This window comes from Tachysurus vachellii, chromosome 10 (assembly GCF_030014155.1).
Source record: "Tachysurus vachellii isolate PV-2020 chromosome 10, HZAU_Pvac_v1, whole genome shotgun sequence".
NCBI lineage: Eukaryota > Metazoa > Chordata > Actinopteri > Siluriformes > Bagridae > Tachysurus > Tachysurus vachellii.
The window spans coordinates 5,903,731-5,927,418 of NC_083469.1; the positions used below are offsets into that span (position 1 = coordinate 5,903,731).

The window sequence follows — 23,688 nt, forward strand, 5'->3', positions numbered from 1 at the left end:
TCCAAGAAAGGACAACTGGTGAAGCAGAGACAGGGTCATGGGTCATTTTTTTTTTCCTGAAGCAGTTGTTGAGATAACTTTGAATGTTACAGCACAGTCAAAGATGCCACCTGAAAATGAATTTAAAATATACACTGGTCAAAAAAATAAAGGGAACACTTAAACAACACAATGTAATTCCAAGTCAATCACACTTCTGTGAAATCAAACTGCACACTTAGGAAGCAACACTGATTGACAATCTGTTTCACATGCTGTTGTGCAAACGGAATAGACAACAGGTGGAAACTAGATTTATAAGGTTCGTCGCGACAAACTTTGATGTTGGCTTTGACGAGGTAAGTATTCGCAAAGGTTGGTGCTTTTTGGAGGCGAGTGGACATAAGGGTCAGTGTTACTTTTGGAGGCAAGTGGAGAGAAAGATGGGGTGCAAAAACATTTGGCGGTAAGTGGAGACGAGCATGTGACATCATCTGAATACTCTTGAGGAAGTTCCCCGTGACATCATCAGAATACACGTGAGGAAGTTCCCCTCATTGTTCTGAGTGTTTTGATATGTCACATGTTCATGTTGTGCTAATTTTTGATTTTCACGTGACATCACGTCACGTCATCAGAATACCCGCGAGGCAGTTCCCCTCATTGTGCTGAGTGTTTTGATAGATCATATGCCCATGTTGTGCAAAATTTTTTATTTTCACGTGTCATCACGTGTTCCCCTCATTGTTCTGAGTGTTTTGATATGTCACATGTCCATGTTGTAAAAAGTTTTTTGATTTTGCATATTTTGGGGGCGGGGCTGCGCACAACCCGGAAGGCCAGTCAGTACACCAGTTTAAAAGTTTGTTCAGAATATCACCCTAAAGGAGCTGGACGAGTTTGGTGTAGATAGTTCGAATGCTTGCAGAGTTATAAACCTCCAAAGTTTATAATGGGAGTCTATGGGAAAAAAGGCCAGTTTGAGACCCGGTACCGGAAGTACCGGTACTCGGATCGCTTAGAAAAGTCATGGCAACAGACTTCAGACCAGGGTCTACAACATATCCGTATTTGGTGCATGTGGCTCGAAAGCTCTAGGCCACATTAAATTTTATAAATTTTTGTCTAAGCTTAAATAGGAAAACAGAATGTTGGCTTCTACAAAGCTACATAATTATAGGCAATTAGCAAGACACCCCCAATAAAGGAGTGGTTCTGCAGGTGGTGACCACAGACCACTTCTGAGTTCCTATGCTTTCTGGCTGAAGTTTTGGTCACTTTTGAATGCTGGCAGTGCTTTCACTCTAGTGGTAGCATGAGACGGAGTCTAAAACCCGCACAAGTGGCTCAGGTAGTGCAGCTCATCCAAGATGGCACATTGTGAGCTGTGGCAAGAAGGTTTGCTGTGTGTGTCAGCGTAGTGTCCAGAGCATGGAGGCGCTACCAGGAGACAGGCCAGTACATCAGGAGACGTGGAGGAGGCTGTAGGAGGGCAACAACCCAGCAGCAGGACTGCTACCTCCGCCTTTGTGCAAGGAGCAACAGGAGGAGCACTGCCAGAGCCCTGCAAAATTATATCCAGCAGGCCACAAATGTGCATGTGTCTGCTCAAACGGTTAAAAACAGACTCCATGAGGGTGGTATGAGGGCCCGACGTCCACAAGAGGGGGTTGTGCTTATAGCCTAACACCGGGCAGGATGTTTGGCATTTGCCAGTGAACACCAAAATTGGCCAATTCGCCACTGGTGCCCTGTGCCCTTCACAGATGACAGCAGGTTCACACTGAGCACACTGAGATGCATCCTCCAGCATGACCTTTTTAGCAGTGGGTCAGTAATGGTGTGGGGTGGCATTTCTTTGGAGGGCCGCACAGGCATCCATGTGCTCGCCAGAGGTAGCCTAACTGTCATTAGGTACTGAGATGAGATCCTCAGACCTCTTGTGAGACCATATGCCGGTGCGGGTGGCCCTGGGTTCCTCCTAATGCAAGACAGTGCTAGACCTCATGTGGCTGGAGTGTGTCATCAGTTCCTGCAAGAAAAAGGCATTGATGCTATGGACTGGCCCGCCCGTTCCCCAGACCTCAATCCAATTGAGCACATCTGGGACATCATGTCTCGCTCCATCCACCAAAGCCACGTTGCACCACAGACTGTCCAGGAGTTGGCGGATGCTTTCGTCCAGGTCTGAGAGGAGATCCCTCAGGAGACCATCTGACCTTATCAGGAGCATGCCCAGGCGTTGTAGAGAGGTCATACAGGCACGTGGAGGCCACACACATTACTGAGCCTTATTTTGACTTGTTTTAAGGACATACATCAAAGTTGGATCAACCTGTAGTGTGTTTTTCCACTTCACTATTGAGTGTGACTCCAAATCCAGACCTCCATTGGTTAATAAATTTGATTTTCATTGATATTTTTTGTGTGATTTTGTTGTCAGCACATTCAAATATGCAAAGAACAAAGTATTTAATAAGACTATTTCATTCATTCAGATCTAGGATGTGTTGCTTACGTGTTCCCAGTGTATTTCTTATATGTTGGTTAATGAAGCTGCATCCATCCAGCCACAATGACTGGGGGTAAGTGTTCCAGTTTGTATACAGAACCCAAAGGTCTGCAGAGGATGCCATCTCAGCCACTCTCCATCCAGCTCTTACACACTTGGACACCAATGACCCCTATGTGCGAATGCTGTTCTTGGATTTTAGTTCAGCATTTAGCACAATCATCCCCCAGCATCTAATTAACAAACCGAGACACCTGGGACTTAACTCCCTTCTCTGTAACTAGGTACAGGACTTTTTATAAGAGAGACCATAGAATGTACGGGTCGGCGGAAAAACAGGGGCACCACAAGGGTGCGTGCTCAGCTCGATTCTCTTCATCCTGTTGACCCATGACTGTGTATCCAGCTACAGTACAAACCACATCGTCAAGTTTGCAGATGACACGACTGTAGTGGGCCTCATTACCAACAGCAATGAGGCCAACTACAGGAGCGAGGGGAGTCGACTGGTCCAGTGGTGTAATGGCAACAACCTCTTCCTAAGCGTGGGGAAGACCAAAGAAATTGTCATTGACTTCAGAAGAGGACCTTCATAGCACTCACCACTATCCATCAACGGTGCAGCAGTTGAGTGAGGGTGAACAGCACCAAGTTCCTAGGGGTGCATATCTCTGAGGACCTCTCCTGGGTAACAAACACCTCATGGCTGGCAAATAAAAGCTCAGTCATGCCTCCCATCATGTGCTCCTTCAACCGTGGCACCATTGAGCGCATCCACGCTAACTGCATCTCTGTGTGGTACAGGGGCTATACAGCCTCCTGCCTAAAGACTCTGCAACGCATAGTGAATGCAGCCAGAAAGATTATCAGTGTCCGTAAGTGAGGGCAGAGAGACATCAACACACCCGCCTCACTAGCAGAGCCATCAGCATCTCACCCCATACTGCTGCTATACAGTATGTCTTGCACCTTACAAATGCCTTCATACGCAGTACTCAGAATGTTTACATACATTTGGATGAATATTTGCACCTTATAATTCACTGTTTACATTTACTCACTTACTCATATAGATTTTCAAGATATATTTACTCAGTTTATTTATGTGTATTTATTACAAGTACGCTGCTGTTACATCCTTAACTGTTTCTATATTGCACTAACTGCTTATATTATTCAAACTGTTTACATTGCATTGCCAACGTAAATACTCGATTCGAGAAAGAGAACCGGTATTTCAGTTCCTCTGTATGTCTGCATATATGGTGGCATTGACAATAAAGAACCTTGAGCCTAATGTGTAAAATATTTGTCAGCTTGGCCCATTGTAAGAATGTAAGCTGATTTATCAATCATGCTTGGATCCCTGGATGATTTCTTTTTATAAACAAAACCCCAACAAAACAGTATAATAAATGAGACTGGTGTTTGATGAACATTTCAAATATGTTCATAAAGTAAATAAAAAGAACCTATAATTATTTTTCTAACGCTTCCCTTCATGCTTTCTGTCTTCTAGACCGAGGTAATTAAAGGTCCGAATGGTAGTGTGGGGATGACGTTCCGACACGTTCCAGCAACTGAAGGAGATGTGGTGCATGTAAGCATTGAGACGGTGACTCCTAACTCCCCTGCTGCACAGGCTGACCTGCAAAAAGGAGATCGCTTAATTGCAATCGGAGGTTGGTGTGATCATTTCGAAAACTGTTCCACAAAGCCCTACGTGCCAGAGCAGTGTAAAAGTACTGACTAACTATATAGAGTGAATCATTAATTTTTGTTGAGCTGCCACTAATGGAGAATTAGTATAAGGTAGAACAAGCAGATTTTTGTTTTCTGTCCTTATTAATTGGATCGTAATTAAGTTTAGTCAGGAACCACTGATATAAAGATCACATTTTTAAAGAATTACATTCTTTTTCTCTCCATTTTGTATAGGAGTCAAAGTAACATCCTCTGTCCAAGTGCCAAAGCTGCTAAAACAAGCTGGAGATCGAGTGAACGTTCTGTACGAGAGACCAGTCAGACACCAGGTGCCTACAATGGGCTTGGGACCCCTTCAGGACACCCTGGGTCCCTTGGATGAATCTGCATACCCTGTGGCTGGGGGTTATGAGGAGGACCCTGCCCATATTTCCACCATAGACCTAACTGATGGGAAAGACAATGACTCAGAGTTTGAGGAACTGATAGTGGAGTCCAAAACATCTGTAGTTCCAGTCATGGCAGAAGCTAAAGAGGATACTTTACTTTCTGTAAACCAAAGCCCTAAAAAAACTGTAGCCAATCTGGCCTCCAAGCCCCTGGGTACCATCTCACCAATTCTTAACCGCAAGCTTAACTTGGCTGGCCTTCAATCACCACTTAAACCCCAGCCTAAAGAGTCACCAAAGCCCTCACCACTTAAGAGTGCAGAATTATCTGAACCACCACAGAGGCCAACAGTGCCCCCACCTCCACCGCCTGTGCGTCCGCCTGTCCCACCTAGGCCCCAAATAAAAGTGACATCTCCGTCCACATCCAGTGAATCCCAAAACATGGAAGGAACAGACTCTATTGTAGAGAAACCCCCAGAAAAATCTCCCCCAGGTGCAAGCAATGGAGAGAAACCTATATCTGAGAAAAGTCCCACAAAAGCTCCTGAGATAAAGCCTGTAACCAAACCTGTAGAGTCAAATGATGAACTCCAAACAAACCCCATAACCAATAAGCAAGATGTGATCAAAGACAAAATAACTGAGAGTGCATTTAACATAAAAGACAGTATGGACGAGCAGGGTCTCTGGGAGTCATCTGAGGCTATGTTCCGCAACAGATATGGCCACTGGAGCAAGGCCTCAGTAGTCTTTGATGTGGAAAGCAACCATAAATACCTTAATGTAGCACTGTGGTGCAAGGATCCCTTTAAGCTAGGTAGTCTCTTATGTTTGGGCCATGTTAGCTTGCATTTAGAGCATATAGCTTTGGAATGCTTGTGTATTTCTTCTGCAGAATACCAGAGCACCTTCCGTTTGTGTGCCCCCGAACCAAGGGCCAGCGTCAGTCGCACTGCACTTCGTAGCCTTAGCACACACAAGGGCTTCAACGAGAAGCTGTGCTACGGAGACATCACACTTAACTTCACCTACCTGGGGGAGGGAGACTCAGACCTGCCTAGTGGAGTTCTTGAGAGGGAGGGGAGTATACAAGAAGAAGAGCTAAAGGATCGTGATCGAGAAAGGGACAATATGCCGGCTCTATCCCGGGAGGATCTAAATTACAGCTCCATGCGGCTTGAGGTTCGACACAACTTTCAGGACACGCAGTTTCAGAATCCCACTTGGTGTGACTACTGCAAAAAGAAGGTTTGGACCAAGGCTGCATCACAGTGCATCACCTGTGCCTACGTCTGCCACAAGAAGTGCCAGGAGAAATGTCTTGCAGAGCATCCTTTCTGTGTGGCTATTGCCGACCGGCGAAGCGCAGACCCTGAAGCAAAGTCCACCATCAACCGGGCAACCACTGGTCTCACTCGACACATCATCAACACCAGCTCCCGTCTGCTCAACCTGAGGCAGGTTCCTAAAGCCAGGCTAGCAGAACAGGCAGCAGAGGTTGGTCCTGGAGTGGTAGAACGTTCCCCAAAACACACACCCAACACCTCAGACAATGAGAGCAGTGACACAGAGACTTATATAGGGGCTAGTCCTTCAAAACATCCATCAACCAGTGGTGGCACAAAGCTGGCACGCAAAGAGGGAGGGTTAGATGACAGCGTGTTTATCGCAGTGAAGGAGATTGGACGTGATCTGTATCGTGGTCTCCCTACAGATGAGCGATCGCAAAAGTTGGAACTGATGCTGGATAAGCTCCAGCAGGAGATTGACCAAGAGCTGGAGCACAACAACTCGCTGATTTCTGAAGAGAAGGAAGCAACCGATGCTCGCCGCAAAGCCCTGATCACTTCAGCTCTGGCCAAGTCAGGTGAACGGCTTCAGGCTTTGACTCTGCTAATGATCCACTATCGTGCTGGCATAGATGACATAGAGTCCATGGAGTGCACCTCGCTGTCTGAACAGCATGGCTTTCCAAAGTCAAAAGTGGAGGTTCTTGAGGAGGACCTGATAAGTGCAGAAGTGTATGACAGTGACGTTTGTAGCCCAGTGGATGTACAGAGTCTAAACGACATTAGTGAGGAACAGATTTGTGTGGAAGCGTTGCCACGTTAAAGAATGCAACACACGAAGTGCAAAACAAATTTGACACTTGCAGCGTTTTATTGCGAGGTTTTTGGGGACTGTATATGACCGACTGGCAATGGAATCGTTTATGAATGTGAGGTTTGCAATATAAGTTATTTTACCCAGAAATATATAAAAATTCTCTCCTTTGGGGAATTTTTTGTGGTCATTATCAGACTTTATTTCTTATTTGTCTTTTTTGTCTATTTTTTTTCCTTAACCTGTCTTAACTGTGGTCCCAATCCAGTCAGTACGGTGAATCAATGCAATGTCTCAAAAATCCAACTTTTAGGTCAGTATTGGAATTAATCTTTATTGATGTAGATCAAACCGAGCCTTCCTGCCTTGGCTGAAAGGGGAAGCACCACTTTGTGTAGTAATAAAACATGATCGGCTTTACGCAGGGGGGGGATTACTCCATTTTGTAGCATCAGTGTTACTGATAATATTTAGGGTTGAAGAATACCAGGGTGGCCTGCTTTGGTGTGAGCTTTGCACCTTTTGCTTTCAACCATCTGCTTCGAACCAGGAGGATTTAGCCAAGTACTAGAACTTTAAATCTTAATATCGGTTCAGTGTGGAGCCCCACCCTCAGCCACACCCTCAGCCACACCCCCATGGTTGTCTAGTGTCATTCTCCAATTTCCATTTTTCTCTCAATGTGAGCACTTTTTATTGTAATAATTTCTTTTTGAAAATATTCTAGAAAAGTCATTTGTCTGTTGTTTCATTTTAATACATCTATCTGTGTTAAATTAAATCGCAAGGGAATTATTATAGGAAAAAATAGCTAATGATAGCTTTTTTGGGGGGCCATGACTTTATTTAATTTTTTTTTTGGTGAAGTCTAATGAATTCTAATTTTGTTGAATTCTAATGCCAAACAAATGTGACAAATCACCATTGTTTTATTTCGTGTTATGTTGGACATCACGTTAATGATAATATATTTTGATGAAATATTTTTTTCTTTGTGTCTTTTCAGGATGTCCCTACAATTGTTTGTTTGCACCTTTAGAAATATGAAAATTGACGGTAGAATTTTTCACTAAAAAGCCTTTGAAAAGGACCAAGTAATACGATTTGGTTGTTCACTTTAGATTTATTTGTAAGCTTAGCTACTTTTATATTTACAATTTCAAAGCTTAATTTCTTTCAGATCTGTTCAAAGCTTATTTCGTACAACGTCGATTATATTAGCGTGTGTATTTCAAATGAACTGTAGAAAATGTTTGAAGTTCATTTAAAGCATTACTTTGGTCTTCGGTTTAGTAGAGAGAAAAAGCTTGAATAGAAGCATGGAGGAAAAAACACACTGAAATCATCACACTGCAGGCCTCAGACAACTAATGGTGTAGTGTTAACAGCAGATTCTTTATTTTCTTTACTTAACTATGCTACAATTCTGTACATTAAATATCAGCATACTCCTGAGGCCAGGGATGTCTAACTCTAGCCTCAAAAAGTAGCATAGACGGAATAGCTACTGTATGGTACCATTTTTTTCACTTGTATAACAGATGTGTGCTGGTCTGACAAAACCATTTGCAAAAACAAAAAACAAACAAAAATATTTCCACATCGTTTTAAAATATATACTTTTTTTTTTTTTTTTTTTTTTAAATATGTTAAGAAGAAAATGCAATTTTTGCCCAAACCAGATTATTTTTATTAACCACTTTATTAACAAAGTAATTAACTAATCAAATGGGTTTTACTCAAACCACCAAACATGTATGTTGTACAAACTGAGGTCAGTGCTCAGAGGTGAGAGAATTGCCTCAGATGAGTGAAGAAAATTTCTTTTAAAATGAAATGGAGGATTGAAAACCTTCATGGATATCTTAAATACACAAATGAAGCACACAAGGACAGAGCTTAGTATTTATAATGTGTAATGTAGTGGACAGACCTGCTACCCTTTCAGCCATTTTTACCCTTTCTGCTCTATACTCAATATTTTCCATAGGGGTCTGTTTTAGCCTGGGGCTAAAGCGTCACTGGGAGCTTCTTGGCATCGTTCTTGGTTTTGTTCGTGTCTCGTAGCTATTGGCTGCAACAATGACCCTGTGCTTCTTTCTCTCTCTGACACACACACAGACGCACACAGACACACACACCAAAAGCTTTATCTCTCAAGTTCTCTATAGTGTTCCTCACAGTGATGATCGTGTTTGGCTAAGCTAATTGTGGTGAAACATTTTTGCAAGAGCTGTCGTCCTCATCTGAAGCTGAGTCATGTTTCTTAAGCAGCCAGTTTTAATCAGATTCCTTGTTCATGCCTGTTTCTTCAAACCTGATTTGTGGGTACACAAGCTTCCGGATGCTTCTGCCTGTGAATACAAGTTAATATGAAATGTAAAAAAGATTGAATTGGATATGAAGAACAGAAAAAACAACACTGATTTAAACTTCCTGCATAAACATGGACCTTCGTGCTATTGTAAATAGCCTAAACTAAGATGGTCGCTGCAAACCCAACCCTCTAATACTTCACAGTAAGCTGGCTTATTTTTCGTTATTATTGTTGTCGTCTTTGCTTCCGATTAAAAAACAAAAGTTATGTTTATGTTTAAAATGTGGTTTTAAGGACAGCTGCTGAAGTACTGCACAGCTTTGTATCGTGATGCAGGAACTTTACACAATGACATATCATATTTGCTTATGCACTTGAGATACAAAATAAATTGTTAAAAAAAAAACTTGCTATTTATGTCCTGTTCTTTATATGTAAATGATATCTACGGACAAAACTGGCAACGTGGCTTGCAGCCTATTCATTAGCAATAGTATTAAAGAATGTTGGATGTTGTTTATTATTAGAATGTTAATTGGATACTAGCCATGTTGCCAGGTTTGATAACTTTGTACAAAAACTTTTTGAACATTGATGGAAGGCGTCTCCAGTGTAATTTTTTCAGGTTTCTGGGCAATGTAACTTCAAGCGAGAGAAGAGAAAAGAAAAGGAACGAACGGCGTCTGTTCCTAGTTGCTCTTACACAAGTGACAACTGGAAGTACACTGAAGACCAGGGGTGTCAAACTCAGGCCTGCGGGCCAAATTTTATTTAATTATATATTTAATTTAATTATATTTGGCCCACGAGATCATATTAAAGATCATATTAAATGTGCATTACAGCTGGCTAGCCGCATGCTCCGCTAATACTACAAATACTACAGAATGCCTTGCCACTGTATTGACACTTAGTCACGAACTGCAAGCGCCCCTCATTCTCTGACAGTCGTTAACAACCGTGCTACAGTCACATCGGGCAAGTTAACTGCACCCTCCACAAAAATGGCCAAACGAAAGATGGACAATAAGAGCTTTCAAGACAGGTGGGAGACAGATTATCTGTTCACAAATATAAAGGACAGACCTGTTTGTCTTGTGTGCTAACGGATCTAACGTGTCTGTAACGAAAGAATATGACATAAGACACTAGTCGTAAAGTTGGATTTTCATTGAATGAAATTATAATTTTTTTTGGAATTTTTTTTTTATTATGGAACTTAAAATGATCCAGTGAGAGGCGTAATTTATTTTATTTATTTAAATAAGAAATGAACATCACTGATGTGTCTTTTATTTCATATTTAATTTCTTATGTGTTTAATATCAAGTCCAAATCCTGTGTTCAAGCAAAACTAAAGTTTGTTTCCATATAAAAAAGGTTGAACATTACGTATCTGTTGCAGTTAATTTTTCAATAAATATTCAGTTTGGCCTGTGACTTTATCTCAGTTTTATATTGTGGCCCACTTTGAGTTTGACACCCCTGCTGTAGACCTTCCACATCGACTCTACGGTGTAACCAAAAAGTATAATGTGTCAGTGAATGAGATTTAATACGGTACCAGGAATTTTGATTCATATCAGTCTGCATTGATGGTTTTCCTTTAATACTGAATAATACCAAACTCTGGTATTTTATTCCTTTATTATAGGATGATTTTCATTCCAGACATGCTTCGGTACAAACGCAGTAATCGCTATTCAGCCTGTTCATTAAAAACTTCATGGTTTGTTTTGTCACCCATCATGCAAATCCTTGAGCACAAATCGGATGTAACGTCCCTATTGACTTGATTTAAATGCAACTCGAGGCATTCGCCAATGCTGACAAACAAAATCAGCACTGATCGATCCGTGAGCAGGTGGAAACCCGTCCGGTTATTGAGCTATAAACGAGATCCATGTGTCGCTCGATCGTCAGAAGCGATCGTTCTCCAAGCCTTGGTCTTGTTTACTAAAGAGAAACTTGCTGTTTATTTCCAAAAATCAATATTATTTATTAGTGCACGAATGAATTGTACCCACGTGTTTGTGCGTTTTAAAGATGCTCATCCCTTTATGAAAGAGCTTTGGGTAAACACACTAAACACGTTGTTCTTAACACTGCACTCCTCATACACTATAAAGGCAATACAGAACCTTTACGTGCAGTTTACTCAAAACACACACACACACACAGATTTACTCAATATTCAACATTTATTTTTTTTTGGCTGTAGTCCCAACTACATACATACATCCTATAGTGTTTACAGTCTTATGATTTGAATCCTGACTACAGGAAATTCTACAGGATACAAAACTGTCCTCTCATGGTCTTGAGGAGATACTTTACACACACACACAGAAGACACGTGAAGAAAGGCACACCGACATTGGCACATATGCAAGCAATCTCAGAACAAGAAAATAAACGACACAAAGAGTTTGAATTATTTGATGGAGGGATGATGTTTGTGAACAGAAGAAGCTCCTTCGTTTTATTCTCCGTTTTTCCTTTGTTTTTTTTTTGTTTTTTTTTCCAATTTAATACAGTGTAAGCTTTAAATAAAACAGTTGCGTGAACAGTTTATTGAAGCTGACTCTTACATACATCTTACAAGCTGCAGGTATGACCTCGTATACGTACATCACTGTTATTCTGATTAGAATAACACCCAGATTACACTGTAGTTACTGTACTTTTTTTTATATAATGTACTGTTCGAGACGAAATAAATCCAATCACCTGTATTAAACTGCACTCAGGAAATCGAGTATCCTCGACATACATTTCCTGGTGTTCGCTTGGATCTTTATCCTTTTTCCAAATGACTTATAAAAGGCAAGAACATGTAGAACATTTTCAGAGAATGGCACGATTGTGTAGCGGTTGTAGCTGAAATTTGCAGGAGATGCCAATGCAGATTTCCAGACATTGAACTTTATGTAGATGGATCAGCGTTCAGAAAACAGTCTCGTAGCATGAGGCTAAATTGTTACCATTTATACTGATCGCAGATATGGTTTCAGGGTAGTACATGATTTTGGCATGTTGTGGACAAGCAGAGGATTCCTTACTTCTTAGGTAAATTAATCACGTACAATGGCCTGATTTCTGATCTCCTGGATGCGCTCCTATTAACAAAATCTATTGCTATTTGTGAATGTGAAGCGCACACCATGTCACAGGGTAATGCCAAAGCAGATGCATCAGCAAAGGCAGCCACACAAAAATCCTCTATATATCAAGAAAGTATATATATACACTCCCACAGCAGACCTTGAAGATCTTCAGGTGTGTTGCACAGAAGAAAGTGCAGCACGGAGAAAAGCAGGATGTGTGGTAAAAACTGGGGTTTGGTACGACCCCAACGACAAACCGTGCTTGCCATAGAAGTTGTTTTCTTACTATACTAAGTTACTGTTTGGGAAACTCAATCCTATGTGGGTTGGTAAATTAGCACAATGTCTTCGAGCAGATCGACTAGACTCTAATGGATGTTTCTGCCTCGAACAGGATTACTGTATATCACTAGGTTATGATACTGATGATACCTGATGAATTGATGGCTCTGTGTTGCAAAGCCAGATGATCGTGGTTAGTATTTTGTAATACGTGATACATTGATAATGATATCGAGTCAGGAGCTAATGCGAAAAACCGGAGAATAATCCTTAAACCTTAGATTTCGGAAAGTTAACGAAATAAACATTTGAGGATTTTAGACGGAAGTCTAAAAAAAGCACAGCCTCTGTGTGTTTTTTTTTTTTTTTTTTAAGATCAGGATTCAGTTACAGTAGTGATGCACGGTACAAACTTATCTGATCGTTCTCATTAGCTTGAATTGCCTTTGTGCATGGTGGAGCTGCACGCACACAGCTTTAACACTGATTGCTACAGATCTAATTAAGAGATGTGCTCTTAGATGTGCTCTTTATGGCAGAACCATGTCACAGATGTTCTGCTTTTCCAGACCTGGATTTTTACAGCTCCCTCCATCGCTAAGAGAGGATCGTGCACGAGCGGAAATAATGGAACGGCTAAAAATGAGAATTTAATTATGACTAGTATATGGCTTATATGATTTTATATATATATATATATATATATATATATATATATATATATATATATATATATATATATATATATATATAAATAGCAGGACTAACAGCAGACATCTTTAATAACCGTTTTCACATGTGCTTACTAAAATATAGATATATATACTATATACACTTTAGAAATCAGAATATAATCTAATTCAACGGAGGCACTATAACGAGATAATGAGATGCTCTACAGCTGTGCGTTTCTGATGAAATGATCCTATCTCTCTCTCAGACACGATGGATTTCACACCTGAAGGAAGGACACACTTACAAACACAACTCGTATTCATAACCAGGAGCGACACTGTGTCTTTTTTGGGTTGTTTTAGGATTAAAATGATGTGCTGAATGAATCTTGTTTGATACACGCTAATAAATAAGACGACATCGACATCTTAAATCGTAGCTGGTTCACGTATATAAGACCTGAACAGACAGGAACATGTAACGAGCCCGCAAACAAAAGTTTGGCTTAGAGGCAACACTGAATGTAAACGTCACATAAACTTCAGTTTGACTGCAGATATTCTCTCTCTATCTATCTCTCTCTCTCTCTCTTTCTCGTCACACTTTCCTCGGTGTACTCTCACATTTTAGCCTTTTGTATTCGAATAAGAAAACTGACGTGTGGTCTTTGTAAAACAGTCACCCCTTGTTATATAAAGGAAACTTTGTAAGGCCATTTCAAGGTGAAATAGGAATAGTTTTAGCCACACCTGACGCAAATGATCTCCTCAGACAAGTTTCCCTTCCCGTGAAAATAAATAAAAACACAACAAAAGATAGAAATCATCCTCTTTGTGCGCTGATTCGCCTCCCTATTGTGCATTGTTCAACATCTGACTCCTAATGGAGATTTCCAAAAAATAGCCAAGTCATCTTTGAGTTTTTAAGTGTTGAGCGGTTATACAGGATGTTGACGGATGCAGCACAGGTCACCTTCAGTTTCGTGTTTTAAAGCCACGATCAGGGATTTACAACAAAGTTAATTAACGCTTCATAACAGAAGGAAATGTAAATAAATTGACGGAAATAAATATCATGCTAATCTAATTTTATACATTATAATTATACAAGATCATGATTTTTTTATAATGGCTAAAGCAGATCATTTGAAGGTAATGTAAAGTTTTCTGAACAAGGGGAGGGGAAACCTTATAACATACAGTAATATTAGGGTTTATTAAGCTTCACACTGCAACAAGTGCAGTACAATGATTCAGTTATTTATGTTTAACTCTGATTGATTTGAAATCCAATGTGTTTAATATTGTTTACTCTGATATGTTTGTTCTTTAAAATCATATCAACTTTTTTTTTTAATATTACTAAAATATCCCCGATATCCTAATTTAAACACGAGTGTCTTGTCGTATCCTTGCTGGTGGCTTTAAAGACCCTGTTTCCGAATGAATGGCCCTACTGAGTGTGTCGATAAGGCTGTTGGTTTGACTCGGCGTGCTACTTCAACCCTAATTTTAAAGGACGATGACAACGGCTTTGGTTTCAGCAGAACAAATGACAAAGAGTTAGGGACGTAGCCTCAGCCACATGGTTGTGTTAAAAGTCCCTATTCTCCCTTTTAATACAGCAAAAATAACACTAGTAGGGCACATACACGGCTATGGGGCAAAGGTCTAGGTCTGAGAGAGGGTAAAGGCGTCTACTCTGGACTGTCCAAGTCCATGTCGTCTCCCATCTGATAGCTGGAGCCCTGGGTGGAGTAGGACCTCATGGAACAGTTCACATCCATCAGGATGGCCTGAGAAGAGAGAGAGACAGAGAGAGAGAGACAGACAGACAGACAAAGAGACAGAGACAGACATAGAGACAGAGTGAAAGAGAGAGAAGGGACAGACAGACAGACAAAGAGAGAGAGACAGACAAAGTGACAGAGACAGACATAGAGACAGAGTGAAAGAGAGAGAAGGGACAGACAGACAGACAGACAGACAAAGAAAGAGAGACAGACAGACAGCCAGAGATACAGAGTGAAAGAGAGAGAAGGGACAGACAAGGGGCCAGAGACAGAGAGAGAGAGAGAGAGAGAGAGAGAGAGAGAGAGAGTCAGAGACAGAGAGAAGGGAGAGACAGACAATAAGACAGAGGCAGACATACAGAGATAGACATACAGAGACAGACAGACAGACAGACAGAGAAAGAAGGAAATAGGAGAGAGAAAAATAAACAGTCATTTATGTAATAATTCTATTCATTTTTTGGATGCAGACATTTTATAGGACTTTGTTTGTCTCAGCTCTTCCAAAAACACACCAGCAGTTATTTTAATATTCACTACATCTACATTTGGGGGGTGAAATTCTTCTAAGTCAAATCTAGAAGCTTTTATTGTAATTCAGACCATATGTACTGTAGCCCATACAAGTACATAGTGAAATAAAACAACGTTCTGTCAGGACACTTGTGCTACATAAGACAACACAGGAGTAAAGACTAAAACGTAAAGCGCTTTAAAAAGGAAAGAAACACTTCTATACAGTTTTAACACACACTTTATATATTTATACATTAAATCATTTTATTGATATTTATAGATATTTATCTATTTAAAATTGACAATAAAGTTGACTCTGACTCTGACTGATCTAATCCAATCAAATGTGAGTTTAAGGCTGCTTATCCTGGGCAACCTCCATAATGTTGTTTTTTTTTCCAAGTTTAATTCAATATATAAGATTATTTTATAATTTGTATACGTTGTAAAAAAAATACTAATTTTTTCCTCTTTTAACTGACACGAATACATCAAGTGTAACATACATGTACTGTAAGATCAAATGTATATTAAAAAAAGATTAAAAGCTAAGGTAAGACTTTCGCGCAGTTTCCTCCATGTTCAGATAAAATCAAGCACAAATTCAGACGTACTTTACAGTGGAACCTCGGCATAGGAATTTAATTCAATCTAAGGTGAAAATTTGAATTGCGAAACATATTTTTTCATCAGAATTAATGTAAATAGGGGGCACGGTGGCTTAGTGGTTAACACGTTCGCCTCACACCTCCAGGATTGGGGGTTTAATTCCCGCCTCCACCTTGTGTGTGTGGAGTTTGCATGTTCTCCCCGTGCCTCGGGGGTTTCCTCCGGGTACTCCGGTTTCCTCCCCCGGTCCAAAGACATGCATGGTAGGTTGATTGGCATCTCTGGAAAATTGTCTGTAGTGTGTGAGTGTGTGAGTGAATGAGTGTGTGTGTGCCCTGCGATGGGTTGGCACTCCGTCCAGGGTGTATCCTGCCTTGATGCCCGATGACGCCTGAGATTGGCACAGGCTCCCTGTGACCCGAGGTAGTCCGGATAAGCGGTAGAAAATGAATGAATGAATGAATGAATTAATGTAAATGCAGATTATCAGTTCCAGCCACACAGAATATTACCAGTATTACCAATTTCCAAACACTATTATCAGATTTTTGCATATAAAAACAATCTATCTTGTCCTTTACCTTGAAGATTGTGCTTATGGTGGATGCTGGTTGTCCGTACTATCTAGCAAGTGCTTTTTTAGCCATGATTTCTTTCTTAATTTGGACTGAAAGTGGCTTTTCCCTTTACTTCATGCTTCCATCCTTGCTAATTTTTTGGGACTCGTCGTGCGATGTCAACTAAATCTTGCACAAAATGCAAAAAAAAAACCCCACAAACACTAATAAATCGTGTGCTAAGAAGATTGGGCTAAAAATACAACAAATCACCCACACCATCAATCTTTCAACAAAAAAATGTGCGAAAAATCACGTAGCTTTTGAACGCATGATGAAGGCAACGTCGGTATCGTGTGTTGACTCCCTTCGGTTGGTTCTCCACTGATGCACACAACTTTTGGACAGCTTCCAGATGTACGTGCAACTTAGCTGACATTCGGTTTGTTCGTATGCCAAAAATGTTTGTATACTGATACAAATTTCCTGCAAAATTTCAATTCTTAGGACAAAATTTCGTAAGGGATGGCATTCGTATGCTGAGGTACTGTATTTCTGAATATGTTTCGAATCCTGTCATTAATCTTCGGTAAACCTCCAGTAATTCTTACTCATGTTAAGCTTTATGTTTGAGCTTCTATTTTTTATAGGAACAAATTTAAATTGAACCAAAACTATTTTACAGACGCTCTAATCTAATCTGTTTTATCCTAACAGAATTTTAATGTACTTTTTAATGTGTGTTACGTTCTCAAATTCTGTAATCACCTATTCATGAAATTCAAGAAGTGCCCTTAGATTTTCATTATAATCACATTTCTTGTAAATTAGGCTTCTTTTTTTCTCAATACAGAGAAACAGTAAAAAAATATACTGGGAATCATGAAAGATTACAGACATATAAGGTTTTTTTTTTTTTTAAAAAATGGAATATTCCTTTAATTAGGCATGTAAAGGTTTCTACAGGTTTCTGAACAGCTGCTCCAGTAGACAGGGCTGGGTATAAATGTGCGAGCGAGCATGCAGTCGTAAACACTCTTCAGAGCCGACATAGAGCCCTTGTTGAGAAAGAACACACGACACGGAGCTTTGATCATGGAAAGCGTATTGGAAAGCAAATGCGCGTGTCCGTTCCAATCAGCATCGCTCTTTGATCTTTGCTGAAGGGCATTCTGGAAAATCTTTTGGCTCATATATATATTATGCAACATAATTTTCCATTTCAATCTTATTCCATCATTGAAATCAGGCTGAAGAAAGACACCAGTCAAGTAAGTTCTTACCATTTTGAAAGAGATGATTATTAACTGATTTGGTAGATACTTTTATCCAGAGCGACTTACATACATCTTATTTTATTCCACTGAGCAGTTCAGGGACTTGCTCAAGGGCTCAGCGGTAATATCATCTTGGCAGTGGTGGGATTTGGACACACAAGCTTCTGATCCGTAGGACAACACCCTTACTACTGGGCTACCAGTGGATGTTATGGCAGTTACAGCCATTTTATAAAAAAAATAAATAAATAATCAAAAAAAGACAAAACGAATACAGGATGTGTCCTTAGACCTTGTAAATTCTGAACTTCTTTAAACACGTCAAAGTAAAAGGTCAAACTTTGTAAGCAGTCAGCCAGCCTCAGGCAACGTTTCCCTTCTCATTACCCATCGACTTCTACGAAGCCGAATCTCCAAAACATTTTAGTTCTGTTTTTTCTTTTTTTTCTCTATGTGCTATAACTGTTGATCATATTCAGTTCAGTAACATGCTGTACAACAGTGTTCCTTTCTGTGCTCTCTTGAAGGACTATCGCAGTTCATAAAATAACCATCTACATTTACTTAGCAAACATTTTTTAACAGCTATTTTGTCATTGAAATCATTAGCCGGGCTTGCTAGCAGCTAACAGACATAACGTTGCTGTAAAACAGCAGCCAATGTCACTAAGATTATAAATGAATACATTGTTCAAAGCAGTAGCCGATGTTGCTTGTAAGCTAGCTTATGTTAGGCTAACATTAGCTGGGTTCACACTAGCAAAGCAGCTAATCAGATACAGTTTATGATAGCAAGCTAGCTAGCTAAATTTAGGCAAATATTCTGCAGGTAAAACCATTATCCAGGTTAAATATTATTATTATTATTATTATTATTATTATTATTATTATTATTATTATTATTATTATATTGTTAAAATCAGTAGGCACAGTATGGTTGAAGTAACTGTTATTAGGCTAAATTGCCCTAGTTTTTATGAGATAGCTTGTGGAAAGCAAGATGGGAAAAGCAGGTCCATTTAGGATGTTTTTGGGTTTAAAAAATAAATTTAAAAAGTTAAAGGCAGACAGGAAATCAGAAAAGTGCTTGATATTTACTTGAACATAAAGCAATTTAATCTTCCCAGTCTGTTAAACCTGTAATTATTAATATTAGTTTATAATCTACAAGGTTTACAGTCAATATTAAGAACAACAACAATTGGAGAGCAACCAGTGTTTTAACAGAACACAACAGCGTAACAATAAGTATAACGACTCTGACCATTTTCTCCTCGTTGGCTGGAGGGTTGCGGAGGAAGAAACAAAGTGGAGCGAACAGGATGTCCACCACGCCGATGATGGTCATGAGCCACGGGAAGCCGATACTTCGTGCGATAGCTCCACCGGCTGATGGGCCTGCACCACAAAACACACTCCATTATTTTCTTTTAGCAACAAACCACAGCAGTTGATGCTATCTAATGCTAAGAAATTTATACTTGTATTTTTTGTTTATTTGTAGAACTTCAGCTTTTTTTCTTGCTTACACAGTTCGACATGCACCGAAATGCTTTTGGACTGATCATAGCATAAAAATAAAATTAAAATAGAGTTACAATATAGATATAAATAGAATTAGCTGTACTGTAGCGAAAAAATGTATAGAGAATATAAATGTATCTGAAGGAACAGTACAGTATGACGGTTATAAATAGTGTTAATTATGTGCAATTTTAGTCTAATATATGTGATACGTGCTGATTATTATTATTATTATTATTATTATTATTATTATTATTATTATTATTATTATAGCCGGCTGTATACAGAGTAAAATTTTTTGTGAATATTATTATTATTATTATTATTATTATTATTATTATTATTATTATTATTATTTTATTTTATTTTATTTTATTTTATTTTATTATTTATTTATTTATTTATTTTATTTTTTATTTTTTGTTATTATTGTTTTTCTTATTATAGAACTCTGTAAATTTTTATAACAGACTAAAAGGTATTATTATTATTATTATTATTATTATTATTATTATTAGTAAAATATTATTGTTAAATACCTCTGTATGTTTTTATAACAGACTAAAATGTGTTTTAATTTAGTCTTATTATTATTATGATTATCATGATTATTATTATTGCACTCTGTATGGAGACTGAAAATTGTATTATTACTATTATTATTGTATATTTATATACTTTGTGATTCTTTTTTTATATAGTTAGTTATTTTGTTTCTTAAGTCTTTTTAAGTCTCTATAATATCTCTCATAATTTTAAGTCACTTTGCCTTGATGTGATTATTTTCTTTATCTGTTTCTTTAGCTGCTATACCATTCCCCACTCATCTCAATATAGATGATAATGTATTAGAATGAGCACAGTATAATAAATGCTGCCTAAAGTCACTCCTGTTCCTACACTGTCACTAGTGATTTATGGAGAACTCGGCTTCTCACCGAACGCAAAGCCCATGCAGAAGGCCACATCAGCTATAGCGTACACGCTGCCATACACTGAGACGTGTCTCAGATCCACCAAGTATCCCATGATTGGCATCATAGAGGAGTCCACCATACCTAACACACACATGCACGCACGCACACACACACACACACACACACACACACACACACACACACACACACACACACACACACACACAGAGGGAGAACAGGATTCAAACATCTGAAAAACATCTGGTGGCACCCAGATGAAGATGACTTCCCTTTTGAGTTTGGTTTCTTCCTCATATCATCTCAGGCAGTTTATTTCCTTCACCACCGTAACCTCTGGCTTGCTCATTAGACATTAAAATAAATCTAAATTTTAAACTTAATCATTTTGCTTTTGAATCATTACTCATGTAAAGCTGCTTTGTGACATTGTCCATTTTAAAAAGCTCTATACAAATAAAACTTAACTGAATTGAAATTGAATAAAACATCTAATTTAAACACCTATATTTAGTTCTGCCATTCAGAAGTGTGTGTGTGTGTGTGTGTGTGTGTGTGTGTGTGTGTTTGTGTGTGTGTCTGTGTGTTTCTGTGTCTCTATGTCTGTGTCTGGTGTGTCTGTCTGTGTTTGTGTGTCTGTGTTCGTGTATGTCTGTGTCTCTATGTCTGTGTCTGTTTGTCTGTCTGTGTCTGTGTGCCTGCGTCTCTGTGTCTGTGTTTCTGTGTCTCTATGTCTGTGTCTGTGTGTCTGTGTCTGGTGTGTCTGTCTGTGTTTGTGTGTCTGTGTTTGTGTGTCTGTGTGTCTGGAGTGTCTGTGTGTCTGTGTCTCTACGTCTGTGTTTGTGTGTCTGTGTCTGGTGTGTCTGTCTGTGTTTGTGTGTCTGTGTTTGTGTGTCTGTGTTCGTGTGTGTCTGTGTGTGTCTGTTTGTCTGTTTGTGTCTGTGTGCTTGTGTGTCTGTGTCTCTGTGTCTGTGTGTCTGTGTCATGCCATGGGAATCACTGTCAAGTGTTGTGGAATTGTTTGTGCCATCCTCAATCTTTATTTTTAAATTACTAAGACAAAAAAACAGCTGTTAATTTATTAAGATACCAGAATTTGTTTTTCGGCTTTACTCCAAATCTTTTATTCTCCCCTTGCAGAAAACATTGAAAAACTAAAGATTATTATGACTAAAACATTTAGAGTTTACCTGTGATTTGTCTCAATGCTGCAACTACAGAGCTGCTGTTATAAAAATGGAAACAATGTCTTACTCACCAATCGCAAAACCGACTCCGAAGTTTGGCAGAATGAGTCCATAGATGTCTTTAGCAAAAGGCACCTGTGAAATGACAAAAACAGAATTAGCCATCAAAATGAGAGAGAGAGAGAGAGAGAGAGAGAGAGAGAGAGAGAGAGACAGAAAGCAAGAGAGAGAGAGATAGTGAGAGAGAGAGAGAAACAGAAAGCGAGAGAGAGAGAGTGAGAGAGAGAGAGAGAGAGAGAGAGAGAGAGAGAGAGAGAGAGAGAGAGAGAGAGAGAAAGAGACAGACAGAGATTGAGATGAAATAGGTTTTTCTGTTCTCAAAATAATTTGCTTTGTTTTTCACAGGCCTGTTTAAACCTCACACACACACACACACACACACACACACACACACACACACACACACAAACACACACACACACACACACTTAAACATCAGCTAATCCAATAAGCTGTTTTAATGGAAAGGTCTGACGTCTTATCTGACAGGAAGTGGCCCGGGCAGAGAGAGAGCCAGAGAGTCGGAACGTGTTTATGAACCCATTCCTTCTCTGTTCTCAAAACTCGCTGTCTGTTTCTCCATTAACAACAGAATAATATTTGTTTTAAGGACACTTAAGATTAATGGTTATTTCCTGCCTCGCAGCTGTATCTTAGAAAGGAAAAGCTCAGAAAGGAAAATATACAGTAGGTCTAGTTTTGTTTTGGTCTTCTCTCTTATTCAGCTTGTGTAGGTTAGTCCAATGTCACGCAACAAAAAAATGTTCTTCTACTTACACAGATAATGCTGATCCCAACCAACAGCATTCCTATAAGAGAGCACAGCCACCTAAAGAAGGAGAAGAAACAACGTGATTGCAAACTAAACTGCAAGAAAACGAGTGAAGAAGGGACAGATACGGAGAAAGAAAAAGAGAACATAATGGTGACATAGGAGGAGATATAAAATCAGTGAATGCTCACATAATAGCTTCCTCTCAAAAGCCTGTCTTATGGTAGCCCGAGGGAGCTACAGTAGAAGTTTACCTCACACACACACACACACACACACACAAACAAAGATGGGACATAGCTATGGAAACAGATGGAACAATACCAGAGGGCAGACTGAGGCATCTAAAGCCTGATCAGATGATGTACATCACAGCAGGATGAGGATCAAGGGAATACTAAAAAACTTTCACATTATATATAGATAAATATATATATATATATATATATATATATATATATATATATATATATATATATATATATGTATATATATATACATTTATCATGTATTTATTTTAGAGCAATAGCACTTTTAAAATCTTATCTGATATCAGTTATACTATTTGTTTTATGGAAAACACTAGCAGTAACATTACACAATCAGTTAAACAACACAACACTTTTTTTATTCAAAAACACTATGTGGCCAAAAATATGTGGAGTAGCTTTACAGTTTCACTTCACTAGTACCAAGACATGCAAAGCCCCTGAGTCTCAAGAAGACATTTACATTTATGCATTTAGCAGATGCCCTTATGCATTAAAGGTGGGGTCTCCGTTGTTTGAGAAATGCTTCAGAAAACTGCGTTGGGCCACCAAACAAAACAAAAACAAACGTGTAGCCAATGAGCAGAAAGGGGCGTGTCTTGTTAATATGTGCGGAGAGAGTGTTCAGTGTGCATGTGTGACATTAGCAGAAAGCAGTTTTAACATTGACATGGGGAGAAAGAAAGCGAAGAAAGGCTTACGATGAGGCAAGAAGTAGGACGTGTGTTAATATAGGATCAGCTTTCCAGCGCTGGAGAGAACTGAACGTCTTCCACGTGAAACTGAGCTAAACCTTTCACGGTACAACACACAGTACCATAGTATTACTCATTGAGTTCATTTATTGATAAAAATATCCCCTGAGTTAGCTGCCCCAACTGGTTCCGCCATAATACTTGTCTGGGTTATACTTGGGTTATACTTGTCTGGTGTATGTGTGGGGCGGAGCTATCAAAACAGGGGTGGGACCCATTTGGGTTAGAGGCGTGTTTGTTTTGGTGATTTCAAATGTCAACATTGGCTTTCAAACAACGGAGACCCCACCTTTAACTTACACTTATCTCATTTATACAGCTGAGCAACTGAAGGTTAAAAGCCTCAGTCAGGGACCTAAGAATG

The 23,688-nt window shown here is 39.3% G+C and overlaps 2 protein-coding genes across 2 annotated transcripts in view; one reads left to right on the top strand and one right to left on the bottom strand.

Annotated features, from left to right (window-relative positions):
- pdzd8 (PDZ domain containing 8) overlaps window positions 1–9,407 on the top strand; it is a 58,220-nt gene extending 48,813 nt beyond the window's left edge. Inside the window, exons 4-5 of the mRNA XM_060879012.1 lie at window positions 4,011–4,173; window positions 4,430–9,407. Coding sequence (XP_060734995.1) covers window positions 4,011–4,173; window positions 4,430–6,699 — 2,433 coding nt within the window. The 3' untranslated portion in view covers window positions 6,700–9,407. The remainder of the gene's footprint in view (window positions 1–4,010; window positions 4,174–4,429) is intronic.
- A 1,782-nt stretch (window positions 9,408–11,189) lies between these two features.
- The window catches only part of slc18a2 (solute carrier family 18 member 2), a 28,972-nt gene continuing 16,473 nt past the window's right edge, over window positions 11,190–23,688 (bottom strand). Inside the window, exons 13-17 of the mRNA XM_060879763.1 lie at window positions 22,306–22,357; window positions 21,540–21,603; window positions 20,285–20,404; window positions 19,087–19,220; window positions 11,190–14,866 (exon numbers count right to left, since the gene is read on the bottom strand). Of these exons, the coding sequence (XP_060735746.1) occupies window positions 14,768–14,866; window positions 19,087–19,220; window positions 20,285–20,404; window positions 21,540–21,603; window positions 22,306–22,357 (469 nt within the window). The 3' untranslated portion in view covers window positions 11,190–14,767. The remainder of the gene's footprint in view (window positions 14,867–19,086; window positions 19,221–20,284; window positions 20,405–21,539; window positions 21,604–22,305; window positions 22,358–23,688) is intronic.